Source organism: Octopus sinensis, unplaced genomic scaffold, assembly GCF_006345805.1.
Source record: "Octopus sinensis unplaced genomic scaffold, ASM634580v1 Contig18953, whole genome shotgun sequence".
Classification (NCBI taxonomy): Eukaryota; Metazoa; Mollusca; class Cephalopoda; order Octopoda; family Octopodidae; genus Octopus; species Octopus sinensis.
This window is the reverse complement of record NW_021836131.1, coordinates 1-15885: the sequence shown is the minus strand read 5'-3', so window position 1 is coordinate 15885 and position 15885 is coordinate 1. Positions and strand designations below refer to the sequence as shown.

The 15885-nt window shown below is 32.2% G+C and overlaps 1 protein-coding gene and 3 non-coding genes across 4 annotated transcripts; 1 reads left to right on the top strand and 3 right to left on the bottom strand.

Annotated features, from left to right (window-relative positions):
- Positions 1–1238: 1238 nt before the first annotated feature.
- Positions 1239–1311, bottom strand: Trnak-cuu. Its single transcript has one exon. It is a non-coding gene; the product is annotated as a tRNA-Lys (tRNA).
- A 2061-nt stretch (positions 1312–3372) lies between these two features.
- On the bottom strand, positions 3373–3443 carry Trnag-ccc. Its single transcript has one exon. It is a non-coding gene; the product is annotated as a tRNA-Gly (tRNA).
- A 4735-nt stretch (positions 3444–8178) lies between these two features.
- LOC115231882 (importin subunit alpha-1-like) lies at positions 8179–15630 on the top strand (the record flags this gene model as incomplete). Its single annotated transcript, XM_029801792.1, has 5 exons — positions 8179–8302; positions 8351–8719; positions 9119–9318; positions 14569–14649; positions 15432–15630. Coding segments are annotated over exons 1-5 (973 nt in total), but the record flags the coding sequence as incomplete, so codon positions are not given.
- Positions 10595–10667, bottom strand: Trnak-cuu. The gene has a single exon. It is a non-coding gene; the product is annotated as a tRNA-Lys (tRNA).
- Positions 15631–15885: the final 255 nt, after the last annotated feature.

Sequence of the window (15885 nt, the reverse complement as noted above, 5' to 3'; positions counted from 1 at the left end):
TATCGATGATTGATTTTCTTTATGATGTTGGTTTGTATTTCTGGACAAATTTTAGAAAAATGTCAAAATTCAACGAGAAGCTTTGTGGTTTGTTCAAAATTTTTTAAAAGGTGCCGTTGGATCTCAGGTTGTCAGATTTTTATCAGTGGAAATTGTAACTGCAATTTTTGAATTGTTAAAAAAACCTGAATCTGTGCCAGAGATTGTTTTAATATCTCTTAATTCAATCTTTTCGATTTTTAAAGTTATTGGGATTTGTATAAATGTTTAGGCAGCAGAGGAAAATGCGGTGGATATTGACGAATTTATAGAATTAATTGAGACGAGTGGGACTTTGGATTTTATCGAGAATTTGCAGATGTCTAAGAATAATGAAATATATCGTGCGTCCATCAAATTTCTTACTAGTTTTTTTAATCAAGATAATTCATTGAATTAAAATAAATATTCAATTCTTGTATGGAATGGCAATTCCCACGCCTCTGCTGCTAATTAAATACTAAATGTATAGCTAAAATAACAATTGATTCAAATTCTTGTATTGTGTTGTTAAATCCGCTACTGTGTTGTACCGCTGGAGCCGCTGGAGAGGACACTCATTTGTTCTCTAACGAAATCGGGTTGTCAAATGGAGGCATGCTTAAGGATCCGAGAGTGAATTACTAGTTCCGGCAGCGCATTGGACTGTCCATTGTTCGCGGCAACGCACACTGCGGTGCTACTGGCAAATAATTTACTCCCTTTCTATTGTAATTGAATTGGAGAAATTTCACAAATATGACCTGTTTGCAAACGAACTGTCGGTTCTCTATGAAGCAAAAGTGAAGATTATTCAAATTGTCTTGACATGGGATGGAGTTGTCTCAAAGTTCTTTAAAAGTCATATGGACAAGTTATCCATTGAAGAAGGAACGAGGACATACATCCAGTCGACTGTGCTGAAGAGGACTCTAGAGAGTATGCTTATTGAACACAGACATGGGATGAAGGTAGACAACGAGGAGTACGCCTCTGCCGCCAATCAACTTGCGGAGCTGGCATGTCGTGAGGAAACTCAGTTGAACAATTACTTTGACGCAAAAATGGAAAATGATGAGAATTTTGTTGCAAACTCTTCTTCCAAGCGAAGAAGAGAATCACTGACGAAAAAAAAAATTGTAATTGAATTGATTTTTTTGAAAGAGTAAAAATTATTTTATTGATATCTTACTGAAATCAAAAAAATTAAATGCAAAAACCACCCGATACGGGGCTCGAACCCGTGACCCTGGGATTAAGAGTCCCATGCTCTACCGACTGAGCTAACCGGGCTTTTATATAGACTTAAATACTTTTTTCCATTAATAACGTAGATCGTGTGGTCCGTGGGCAGCTTGGAACGTAAGAATCTGATATTCTCCCTCCAAATTCGGTGTCGCAACCTGATTGTTCTGCTAATCTGTTAACTCTACGTGTTATCATCGATCAAGTAACGCAGGTGGACATGATCAAATGGGCGAAGGAAGTGGTTAACGTTTCTTGAGCAAGATTCAAAAAAATACCACGTGGTGGATGGCGACTGATTACTCAGGCTTTTAACGAAAAGTTCCTCACGTCCAAATCTGTGGCGAATGTGAAGAGTCTGGCTAAGATGACGGGAACAAAGTCTAACTCTCCAATGGATCAAGAAAAGAATCACAAGACTGAAATCTCTAATTTTAGAGATTGTTCAATTGAATTTTTTTCCCAAATAGAGCAAGTAAAATCTATCTCTCGGAAAAAAAGAAAGCCGACCAAAAAAGCCTCATATCAACTACTTAAAAAAGAAATATTGTCTGGAATAAATGGAGTGGTTAATGAATATATAAAGACCAACCCTCCTGCCAATTTGAATGATATCACCGATATCGTTTATGCTTCACAGCTGACATATTAAGCTCTTACAAATACTCTCCTAAGAATAACAACTGGAAAGGAATTATGGAAGCAAAACTAATTAAACTTAAAGAACAATACGAACAGACTAATACACTTATTTATCAAAAAGGAAGCTTGAAGTTTGATAATACAGCGAGGGATACGCTGAGTGAATATGGATATCGAAAGGCAAAGAAAGGAGAACTTAAAAGAATTTCTGCTTGCATTGGAGACGAAATAAAGATTGTTGAGAAGAAACTTCGACTCCATGATGCAAGAAAAGAATTCCGGAAGGAGAATTGGTTTTGTCAAATTGGATATTGCCAAATTTTACAAAATAAAAACGGGTTCAAATTGGAAAACTAATTTATAGATCATTTATTCAAAGAAAATAAAATCAAACATATTTATAGAAAAAAACCGTCTTATTCACGAGTTCTAATCAAAATAAAGAACAAAGTTAGATGCTAGCTAATATAAGTGTCTTAAAGGGTCAGTCTAACGCCATCGCCATCGAACTGCATATTAAATGGCGGTTTCCACGAAGCACGGCGACTAAGATTCGCTGAAAATCTAGCTCGTCTCCCTTCGCTCTTTTTTTCAGAGAGTTTCTCTTATTAATATCAGTCAGGAATTGAGTCGCGGCTTTGCTGATGATTTCTGAAGGCAAAAAGAGAAAACTTAAAAGCGTCAGAAATATGCCGGTATTTCGTCCTCTTTAGCCTTAGCACTCGCCGAGCCCGGGTTGCTGACAGTCTTGCCCAAGCGTAAGCAGATACCAATCCGTACGGATTCGTCGTCCAGTAGTAATCCTGTTCTGGGGATAGGAAGTGCTTTGAGCCAGTCTCCCGTATAATAAGGCCAGCTGAAATTTGTCTGACTTTGAACAAAGTTTTCGTTCGGTATTTACGCAGATTTCGTCCCAGTTCATTTGGATTGAAGGTAATCAAGACAAAAGTTAAGGAAATTATATTTGTATGTTTTTTATTTTTATTTAATTGGTAAAATATGCCCTCCCAGCACCATTCTTGAGGGGATGAAGACAATTTCAAACGACAGTACTGCCATAAACACAGCTACGAGGCTGACAAATTTTCAAACCAAACCTCAGGCAAAACTGTAATATTTAAAAGCGCAGTGTACAGCAAAAATCCAATGAATGAAAATGGCAATGAATTTCCCAGTTGAAAAATTTTGAAAATCATAAATTGACGTGGAAATATATGGAAATTGTATAGAAATTCAACTACCCTGCGAGTAAATACTTATGTGGTAAATCCTGCTCTTTAAACACTTTGAAGATCTCTTTTGCTAACCTAAATCGCATCTTTAATGCCAGAATGAACTTTAGAGTAATAGAATGAGTAATTAGAATTTTTCCGGTATGCGGCCTTGACATGAAAACCTATTCCGATTTCGACCTTCTGCTCTGCTAATAAACTAACAAAAATGAAGAATTTCTATCGATACAAAAAATGCATCTGCCGGGAATCGAACCCGGTTCGCTCGCATGGGAAGCGAACATGATACCATTACACCACAGATGCTTTCTGTAAAAATTGAATTAATCCTGGAGACAAATAATTAAAAAAAGTTTATTAGACAGTGGGCGTAAAACACCCGTTTTTCTAATTCCTCAAATTTTTCTCATTGTATATTAATTTTTTAAATTTATTATTTTTGTCACGATTAACTCTTATTACTTTATTTTAATTATTTTTCTATCTTTTTCCTAGAGATATTTTTAATGTTTAAAAAAACCAGGTTTTGAATGAAATAAAACAACCTTTCTGGTTTTTATGTGAAAATTGTTTATTGAAAACATTTACCAACTAATCCGGGAATAACTAAAACTGAATGACTCAATTTCTGTAAAAACTAATAAAAATTAATTTCAATTTATCCCTGTAAATAACAACCATTAATAAACTTACAAACTAAAAAAAAACTATTTTAGTATTTTTCATCTTTTCGAATAAAAAACAGAAGTTTTAATATAAACACATTTTGTATTTTTAAAGATCTTTTAAAAAATAACCAAGAAGAGGCTCTTATAGTTAAAAATAATACTTGAACTCCGCCTGAATTCTTCACATTCATCGAATAATTAAATAATAAAACTTTTTAGAATTCATATTTCGATATAAAAAAATTATTTTTAAGACATGCAATAGTTATATTTTTATTGTTTATTCTAAACCTAGTAAATAAAAAGCAAATGTAATTATTGTTCTCTTCTAATTATAAATAGTTAACAAAAAAGAATTAATCAAAATCATAAACGGAATTATTAGTGAGATTAATTAAATTAATGAAATTCAGTCAAATCGAATTTTTGACATTAATTTTCTTTTCAAATTTTTTTTCACGCGTGCGAGACTGTACAGAAAATTCTACGCAGGAAATCCTTTTTTTGCCTTCAAAAAAACCAATAAACACGTTAAGAGTCATTGGCTATATGATGAATATATATAAATACAATAAAATATAAACTGGGAAGTTTATTTTTATACTTAAAGCTGATTTGATTGTTATCTAAAGGTGGACACTGCCCTGAGATATAATAACATGCGTCTTTTCTTTGAAAAATTGGGAAATGTAATTTATCCCCTTGCATAAATCCATCCACTGTGAAATTTCTGAGTAATCTTGCTAAAAATAAAATCGTTTCTATACGTATGGTAAGATTTATTATCATTTCAAAATCCTCTTCTCCGAATACATAACATGAGTTCATGTTACAATTTGTAACATCAATGCTTGTTATGAATGATGATTCTTGACATTCTTTAAATGATACTGACCCACATATCACATTAGACAAAATAAAAATGAAAATAGTTATTAACATCTAGATTTTAGAATCACAAAAGATGACCTAATTATTTTAATGTTGATTTATTCAAAAAAATTTTATTATTATTTAAAAAATCGATAATTTCATTAAAAAATTTAATTTAATTAAAAATTTTTTAATAATGCAATCACTATCTACACGGTTGCCCAATTTATTGAGCATTTTCTATTTGATACTATCTGATACTGCTTCTGAAAAATAAAAAACGGTTAAAATTGAAAACTGGTAGGAGTAAAAAAAGGAATATTATTTTTATCGAATTCAAATTATAAAAATTTGAACAAGCTAATAGTAATCGTCCGTGGCTCTCCTCGATAAACTCAGAAAATTGAGAGTATGTTTCCATGATGTCATTACTGGAACAGTGGGATTCATCCGTAGTATAAAGATCAAACAATCAATTAAATCAAACACATCGGATAATCAATTAAATCAAATAATAATTTAACAAATATTCTAAAGATGACATTTCCGAATCGATATTGTGAGCTCCGAAATAGCATCTGTGGTGTGATGGTATCATGTTTGCTTCCCATGCGATCGAACCGTCTTGATTCCTGGCAAATGGGATTTTTTAGAGTTTGATTATAATTTAACATTATTGAATTAAACACATTTGAGTGCATATAAGCATAGAAAACTTATCTAAACCTAACTTAAGTAATTTTGGAGTTATTTTAGCACCAGTCTGTTTAATGACATCACACAAAAATAAAACGGGATTTATAAAATAAGTGAACATAAGGATTACTTGATTTTTTGAAATTTATTATTTTTTTCATATAAATTTTGTTATAAAATTTTTGTCTCATATCATTAAATTTTTTAAAATAATTTTTCCGTTCAATGTTAGAGTCTACAGACACACTTTTAAACTACCAAGAATATGCCGTTTATTGCTGTAACAAATACTATCAAAAATACGGTGATATTTTAAAAGTTGCTTGCTTGATTAAAGAGAAATTCGAATTTAAATTTGGAAATCACTGGAATATATTATTCGGAATGGATTATTCATCAGATCTCACCCTAGACGAACACAAAACAGTTTTTCTCGAATGTGATAATTTCAAAATAATTTTATTTTCAGTAAAATGATTTTTTGGATTTATATTGTTATCTAATTATTACATTTTTGTGCAACAGCTTTTAATGATAAAATTGCGATACACTTTTAAAATCAATTACATTTTATATCTTCTAAATAGAATGGATAATCCCGTGTAAGTTTATATTTTTCAACGATTTCTAAATTTTCATTAAGAAAGCTAATAAATAAAATTAGACTATTTATAAAAAATATGTTTTTCCAAAGATTTAAGATAATTTTTACTCGTTTTTAATGGCGTCGCTTTAAAAAGATTTTCGTAAAAATTTTAAAGATTATTGAATTATAATCAATCTTCAATGCCATTTAAATCGTTAAATGTATAAACAATGAAACTAATAAATCAAACCAAAAGAAAAGCATATTTAAGACATTTACGATTGATAAATTAATTTTTTTTAATTGTAATGGTGCTTATTTTTAACTTCCAAAATTGAACAAAATTAATATTTTCGATTTTTTATGGAACAAAATAATTTCAAAACTAGGTAAAAATTTTAATGCCGATTTTTAAGAAATTAACCATTTATAAATTTTCTTGATTCATCACAGTGATGGAGAATCGGTCATACTGCAAGACAGTTCCTCTGGATCGCCAATGAGATCCTCTGGAACAGTCATGGCGTCTCTTTTCTCTCCAGAATGCGATTGAAATCATTCTTCCAATTTTTTCAAAAAAACCTTTGACATTACTTGCCTGGAACAGAAATAGAACAAATTTAACAATGTTAGGGAGAAAGGTGCAATTTTATTTTTCGAGCAGCGGCCAGAGAACAGGGAATTTTGACAACCGTCTCCGACGATGGCAAATGATTTTCAAGTTTGATAACCAATTTATAAATCAAATTAGAAATTAATAGTTATAAAAGTCATTGAATTCTTTTTGATCACGTTCATATTTATCCGTAGATTTTTTATGTTTCATTCGTCGGTTTTGAAACCATACTTTAACCTGTTTATCCGTTAACGTTGTTTTCTTGGCTAGTTCAGCTAATTTATCTTTTGATGGGTATTTATTTGTGGAAAATTCCTTTTCCATTTCAAGTAATTGAGCATTTGTATGACATTTGCGTGATGTTAAAGAATTCGCTAAAATTACAAAAAATTACAAACTGTTGTTTTTTTGATTCATCCAGGGGTATAATTTAGTAGCATCAGAATCAAATAGTTGATTATTAATCGAAATATTAGAAAAACAATTATTATGCTGATTAACATATTGAGGAAAAGAGTATGAATTATCCAAATCTATATTTGTGGTAGTGACAATTTCTTCATCATCCATCAAAATATACATTATAATACATTATAAACCTCATGTGGAAATTTGTTTTTATTTTAAACAATCTATCTGGCATCTAGAGAATACAATAATTCGCGAATAATTTATTATAACTGGTAATTTTAATTAATCAAAGTGACAATATTTCTTTCTTTTTACAATTGCTTTTTTAATATTTTATTGTTTTTTGATATCTGGATCTCCAAGGAGAATCTATACGCTCTCCCTGACCAAATTTGACAAAAATTAAAGTTTTCTCAAAATTATAATGTTCTAGATTTTTCGGATATTTAAATTCGAAACAGTTTCTTTGAATGAAAAAACTAACTAACTGCTTAATTGTCTAACTAAGCACTAAGTTCACAGTGTATACAAGCAGCGGCACTTCACACTGATCCTTCCTTTCAGGTTCCTCTTCTCTGTTGTGTAGACAATCGGGAAAATGCAGTCGGATGTCTCTACTGACTAAATGTCAGGAAAAAGTGAATCCGAAAGCACAAAACGAGATACTCACAGAGTCCTCTTTAGATTTTAGCTAATTTTGTTATCAGATAGAAGATTTTAAATATTTTATTAAATAAACAAATTGAAAAAATACTTTCACTTAAATATTTAAGTAAAGTTGACTTGGAGTAATTCAAAATTATTATTATTTTTGCGAAATTAATAAATAAAAGTGTTGTAATAATCATAAATTTAATGTCACTGATATTTATAAGTTGCCCCTCAGAATCGCAATGGAACAGCCATTGCTTCGTCCGCGGTTCTTGCCGTCCTTTGGAAATCAGTTCCCCGATTCTTCCAACGACTTCCAGAGATTTGTTGGTCATGACTGATATTTTATGAAAACTCTGAAGAGACCATTGCGCGTTTAGAAATAATAATTTAATTATAATTAATGAATAGTGAAATATGAAATTGTTAAATAATATTTAAATATATTTATAGCGCATTTCAATAAATTCTTGTTTTCTTGTGATTTTTTCATGTCTGGAAACCGAATTTCAAACTATAAAAATATGGGCAAAACAGGAGATGTATATTTTAATAAAATCTATAAAGATACTACGTCGGAGAAGAGCCGAAGCTTCTGTGGAACTTAGAAAAATTAAAAAAATAGAATTATTGGCTAAACGAAGAAACATTCAGGAAACTAAAAGTGATTGCGACATAGATGAAGTTAACTAATAAATGTAATATTTTGTAGATTCAATTTATCGGAAATTTACCCCAACTTTCCACAAATGCTCCTCGTCTGGAATTAGTAACAAAATCCGTCAAAAATTGGTTGACGACGAAACAGCCACAGTATCTGAAATAATCAAATCAGAAACAATTCCATTTCTTATTGAATGTTTGACTTGTTCCGAATCGTTTTTTTACGATTTTAATATTAGTGATTATAAAATACAACTTGAAGCGTCTTGGGCACTGACGAACATAACTTCAGGGGATCATGAATCGACTAAAGCAGTCGTGGACTGTGGTGTTGTCCCTGTGATTGTTGAACGCATCTCTAAAGTTGAAAATGTGGATGTCCTTGCACAATATGTGTGGATTCTTTCAAATATAATGGGTTTTTAACATACAATTTATTTTTTATTAAGGTGATGGGGACATTGTCAGAGATTATTGCATTCACTGTGGAGTAGCTGAAGCATTGATTTTTTTAATTGGGAAATTTGACTCAGTTTTTTTTATTTTTATCAAATTTAAAGATTTTGTTGTCGGAGATGATTTCCTGGACTATTTCCAACATTTATCGATCTTCCATATCGCCTTTGAATGAAAAAACGGCAAAACAACTTTTCCCATATGCCGAGAAATTTTTTTACAACAAAAATCCAGAAATTCGTTCAAATGCTTCCTGGGCACTAACCTTTGCATCCAATTCATTTGAAAATAAACTCGGGATGTTTACTCCTGGTATTTAATAATGAATAATATCAAGAATTGATACAAAGTTTGTTGTCAGTAATGGAAAGTGGAGTAAATTGTGACAATTTTTACTCTGCTCTAAGAACTATTGGAAATATTGTTATGGGATCAGATTCTGACACTCAAATGGTGATCGACGAAGGAGGACTGTCTGTTTTTATGAATTTACTTCCCGAAGTTGACAAATCATTGAAAGCGGAGGTCGTTTGGATCTTATCGAATGTTGCCGCTGGAAATGTTAGTCAGAAATGGCGACTTCTTCAAAAAAATTGTCATTTATCGATGATTGATTTTCTTTATGATGTTGGTTTGTATTTCTGGACAAATTTTAGAAAAATGTCAAAATTCAACTAGAAGCTTTGTGGTTTGTTCAAAATTTTTTAAAAGGTGCCGTTGGATCTCAGGTTGTCAGATTTTTATCAGTGGAAATTGTAACTGCAATTTTTGAATTGTTAAAAAAACCTGAATCTGTGCCAGAGATTGTTTTAATATCTCTTAATTCAATCTTTTCGATTTTTAAAGTTATTGGGATTTGTATAAATGTTTAGGCAGCAGAGGAAAATGCGGTGGATATTGACGAATTTATAGAATTAATTGAGACGAGTGGGACTTTGGATTTTATCGAGAATTTGCAGATGTCTAAGAATAATGAAATATATCGTGCGTCCATCAAATTTCTTACTAGTTTTTTTAATCAAGATAATTCATTGAATTAAAATAATATTCAATTCTTGTATGGAATGGCAATTCCCACGCCTCTGCTGCTAATTAAATACTAAATGTATAGCTAAAATAACAATTGATTCAATTCTTGTATTGTGTTGTTAAATCCGCTACTGTGTTGTACCGCTGGAGCCGCTGGAGAGGACACTCATTTGTTCTCTAACGAATCGGGTTGTCAAATGGAGGCATGCTTAAGGATCCGAGAGTGAATTACTAGTTCCGGCAGCGCATTGGACTGTCCATTGTTCGCGGCAACGCACACTGCGGTGCTACTGGCAAATAATTTACTCCCTTTCTATTGTAATTGAATTGGAGAAATTTCACAAATATGACCTGTTTGCAAACGAACTGTCGGTTCTCTATGAAGCAAAAGTGAAGATTATTCAAATTGTCTTGACATGGGATGGAGTTGTCTCAAAGTTCTTTAAAAGTCATATGGACAAGTTATCCATTGAAGAAGGAACGAGGACATACATCCAGTCGACTGTGCTGAAGAGGACTCTAGAGAGTATGCTTATTGAACACAGACATGGGATGAAGGTAGACAACGAGGAGTACGCCTCTGCCGCCAATCAACTTGCGGAGCTGGCATGTCGTGAGGAAACTCAGTTGAACAATTACTTTGACGCAAAAATGGAAAATGATGAGAATTTTGTTGCAAACTCTTCTTCCAAGCGAAGAAGAGAAATCACTGACGAAAAAAAAAATTGTAATTGAATTGATTTTTTTGAAAGAGTAAAAATTATTTTATTGATATCTTACTGAAATCAAAAAAATTAAATGCAAAAACCACCCGATACGGGGCTCGAACCCGTGACCCTGGGATTAAGAGTCCCATGCTCTACCGACTGAGCTAACCGGGCTTTTATATAGACTTAAATACTTTTTTCCATTAATAACGTAGATCGTGTGGTCCGTGGGCAGCTTGGAACGTAAGAATCTGATATTCTCCCTCCAAATTCGGTGTCGCAACCTGATTGTTCTGCTAATCTGTTAACTCTACGTGTTATCATCGATCAAGTAACGCAGGTGGACATGATCAAATGGGCGAAGGAAGTGGTTAACGTTTCTTGAGCAAGATTCAAAAAAATACCACGTGGTGGATGGCGACTGATTACTCAGGCTTTAACGAAAAGTTCCTCACGTCCAAATCTGTGGCGAATGTGAAGAGTCTGGCTAAGATGACGGGAACAAAGTCTAACTCTCCAATGGATCAAGAAAAGAATCACAAGACTGAAATCTCTAATTTTAGAGATTGTTCAATTGAATTTTTTCCCAAATAGAGCAAGTAAAATCTATCTCTCGGAAAAAAAGAAAGCCGACCAAAAAAGCCTCATATCAACTACTTAAAAAAGAAATATTGTCTGGAATAAATGGAGTGGTTAATGAATATATAAAGACCAACCCTCCTGCCAATTTGAATGATATCACCGATATCGTTTATGCTTCACAGCTGACATATTAAGCTCTTACAAAATACTCTCCTAAGAATAACAACTGGAAAGGAATTATGGAAGCAAAACTAATTAAACTTAAAGAACAATACGAACAGACTAATACACTTATTTATCAAAAAGGAAGCTTGAAGTTTGATAATACAGCGAGGGATACGCTGAGTGAATATGGATATCGAAAGGCAAAGAAAGGAGAACTTTGAAGAATTTCTGCTTGCATTGGAGACGAAATAAAGATTGTTGAGAAGAAACTTCGACTCCATGATGCAAGAAAAGAATTCCGGAAGGAGAATTGGTTTTTTGAACCGAATCGGCGTTTTTTCTATCGCACTTTAAATGATGAAAAAAAGAGTGCACAGTTTATGTTAAATGACAGTGAATGTCTATCATATTGAAAAAAAATATGGAGTAAAAATGAGAGGAGTGATAGTGTGTTACAGATTAACAAGAGAGTGACATGGGCAGAGGATACATTTGCAGAGTTTAGTAAAGAAAGCATCCTTGAAATAATTAAACAACTCCCAAACTGGAAAGCTAGCGGATGTGATGGGGTGTATAATTTCTTTCTAAAAAAATTACCTCAATCCATGATCACTTGTGTCAAGAACTAGTCAAGATAATTCATGGTGAATACACACCGGATGAGTGGTTCTACACTGGAATCACATATCTCATCCCAAAGAAAGATATTTGTCAAGGACCCAAAGATTTAAGACCAATTACTTGTATGTCTAACTTATATAAACTTGCAACGAAATGTGTTAACAGGAAGTTGGGAGATTATATTGAGGCATATAATCTGATTGCCGATAATCAATTGGGAACTCAGCGAATGTGTCAAGGGGCAAAGGAACAAGCAATTTTTAAACCGGTGCATTTACAAGCAAAACGGAAATAATTTGTTTTCTACCTGGATTAATGTAAAGAAAGCGTTCGATTCGGTAGATCACAACTTTCTGTTCCAGGTGCTTGAAAACTCTGGATTTTGTGAAGTACCTTGTAACGTAATGGAGAATAAAGCGAATTCTGAATCATAATGAAATGGGAGAGGTGAAATTAGAAAGAGGAATACTCGAGGGTGATTCCTTGTCACCTCAGGTGACTGTCTCTGATGTGGGGATGATAAATAAGGAGAAGCTGGCTGCAAGGTCTTGACATTAAAAAAGAAATATCATCAACGATTTTAGCTAAAATTCTTTATTTGATATTTTGATTAATAACGTAAGAATATATCTTGTATTAAAAATGTAAAATGAGTAAAAAGAGCTTTATTTTAATTAAAATCTAGTAAATAAACGGAATTATTTTATATGGGACTGCATCACAATACAAATTCCAAAATTTTTCATATTTGAGTCTGCACTTCTTCTCATCCCTGAAACTGCGATGAAAGAGCAAAACAAATAGAAAAATAAAATAAGAATATGGAAGTAAACTCCCAAATCCACACGGCAGTGTCCAAAAAGTGCAGAACACAACTCGGCAAAAAATTAAAAAATGCCGACTCAAACTCACCACCCACTGGCCAACAAAAGCGAGTGACGAACTTGATTGTCGGTTGTGGTATAAGCCGCTTTTATAAACTTTGGTTTTTTTCTCCAAATAAAACATTTCCATTTGTTTCTCTTACTTTTTTCTTTTGCCAATCAATATCATAATTAACAAAAATAGCACCAACTCCAAAAACTAAGAGACAGATTGAACAAAACCAGCCGAGATATACAGGTCTGGATACAGATACATCCACTCTAACCATTACGTAAAACAATACTAACCAGAGTGTACAGCGTAGGGACAAATACTAGACAACCCCAACATATATAAAACCCTGCTCGATCAACTGCGATATCAATAGTCCTCATGTATCCAATCTCCCACCAAAAAAAACTTGCTGATATAACACAACTGAAGAAAGGAATTCACAAACATGGAATCAACAAACCATGTAACTCCCAACTCTTGATTGCAAAAAAACACAAGTAGTCCCCAAACCATCATACCAAAACGACAGTTTGTGAATACCTAACCAACTTAACCAATAAAAGAAATAAACTTTAATATCAATCCCCCTATCTTCGGATTTATAAGCTCAGTCCCCCAATAATAGTCAAATATCCAATTTCCAGTTGGTCCACAGTCTTTATTGGTCGGGAAGTAAATTCCCTTGTAGAGAAGAATTAGGCAGAAGATCAAAGCAATGAAGTTGAGACTGAAATAAATTTTGTTTGAAGGTGTCATTAAATAAATTTTGTTACAGACAGTCCATTGGGGACTTTAAAAAATATTGTAGTCCAAAAAATGAGCAAATAGTAACAATATATTGCTTGAATCCATTATCCTTAAAGTAAGGTAAAAATCCACTTTCTGATTTGTATTCCTGGTTCAAGTTTTCCTAAAATATAAATTTTCTCAATCGAACCGGGCAAATTCTCATTAAAACAAGACTGAACAGAATGTACCCAAAATGACACAAAATGAGATTAATGTAAATGGCGGTCTTTGCCAAATTAACCACATCCAATCAATTCCATTGTTTTATTAGATCTTGAAAATGTTCCATTTGTTTCAAAATAATAAAAACTAGAATATATGTCACCTAAATACCAGAGAGTTAAAGCAAATATAGGCGATTGTTTTTGTGTTGTAACAATAAGTATCAAGGAACTGTTGATCTCCAAAACCAATCACGCATAAATTAGTTAACAAAGTGTAAAAAATGCGGAAGCTACGAGTTATAAATGTTACGTGATAATCGATTAACGTCGGATTATTACGTAAAATTTTAAATCAGTTATCAGAAATAGAAATAAAATTTTTAAATGAACATGTTTTGATATCTTTCCTGATGGTATTACTCAGATGATGTTGAATTAAATCTGTTTAATAAGTTAGGTTATTGGATGGATGTGATAAATCGATTTAAACCACAAAACCAGTCATTTTTTGAAATATTATGTGTGATAATATTTTTATGTGAAAAACAACGATTTTCAAAAGGAAATCAGGATTCGCCAGTGGCTGCATTCGTGAATTACAAACGCGTTACCTCCCATTTCCTGATTTAAATTTTTTATGTGATGTTTTAAATATCAAACACAAAATATCCTCAAAATAGTTCAGCTGTAAGCAACGTTTTTCTTAGATTTTAAAACAATTAAATCGAATATATGTTACTAATAATTAGGAACTTACTTAAAATAATTAATTTTTTTTAATTAACATCAAGGATAAACGGAGTTTTTTTTATAAGGAACAATTTTTTTAATTCAACCAAATTTCCTGATGTAATATCTTATAAATTATTATTCAGAATAAAATTGACTTTCTCAGCCCAAACGTTATGAAAATTCAAAATGTTCGATCTAGGATGCTTGTACAAATCCAAAATAAAGTAAGATATTAAGGGCGTTTCATAAAGTCAATTAAAATAAAAGACTTTGAAAAGTATGATAGTTGAAAGCAGTCCCGGATTAAAAATAAAAGTTTAAAACAAAAACGATACGATTTTTAAAGGTTAATTGATTAATGTTTGATTATATAATTTTCTTTTAGATATCTAAATTAAAACTATGAGTTATAAGGTTTATATTGTGTCATTATAAATGGTTCTAAATGTTAAAATTATCCCTCATTTATTGATATTAAATTACATTTTTAGTGTTGTAAATGAGATTAAAAATATTTAATATTATTTGTTTATAAGTAAAATTTTGTAATAAAAAAATTTCTACGAGTTTCTAAACGTGCTGTTGTAATGGAACAAGCGCTTGCTGAATACAACACTAAGACAAATATCAAAGACCTCATATGTCAGGAATATTGGATGCCGGAATTCTGAGTGTAACAAGGATCCTGGACGCTTCCAATTCTCGTCAAGAAACAAATTCACAAAATATCGTTACATCGACTGTTCCCATAGACAAATACGGTGTCTCTTAAAATACCAGTTATTCTTAGCTTGGGATCAAAATAATACTCATGTTAAGATATATATTAATCCCGAATTCGAATATAACTTGGAACAGTCCTCTATTACTCATCCAAATAAAAATTCCGTGAAAATAACGATTCCCGACCGGACTGGAAGGACCCACGTTTTAAATCTATGCCTTTTTGCTGGAGTCGTTGATGGTTCTTCTACAATCCAAGTATTTGTTGAAATTATCTTCAAAGTCGAAATCACGTGGTTTGGTTGCTGTCCTTAAGAAGGAAAAGGCTGAAAATTGGGCAGATATTTTGGAGAAGAAAGAGAAGGAGTCAGCAGTGCCTAAAATGGACGACAATGCTGACCCACAAGCCAATTTGATGAATATGATGCAAAAGATGTATGAGGAGGGGGACGACGAAATGAAGAGGACTATGAATAAGCTTGGTATGAGGCCGAAACAAGGAGTCTAAAATGATTTTTTCCTCGTTTTGATTCGTTTTTAATGATTTTGGCTTCTTAAATTTGGTTGTGTTTATATTATTATAGCAATTTAACGTAATTAAAATTAATTATTGAGATTCTGGAGTCCATGCGTTCTGGTCACTCCATCTTATTTTCCTTGATTCATAAAATATCATTAAAAATGAAATAGGGTATTTGCTTTTTATGTCCACATTCGTTAAATGTACTTAAGTGTCT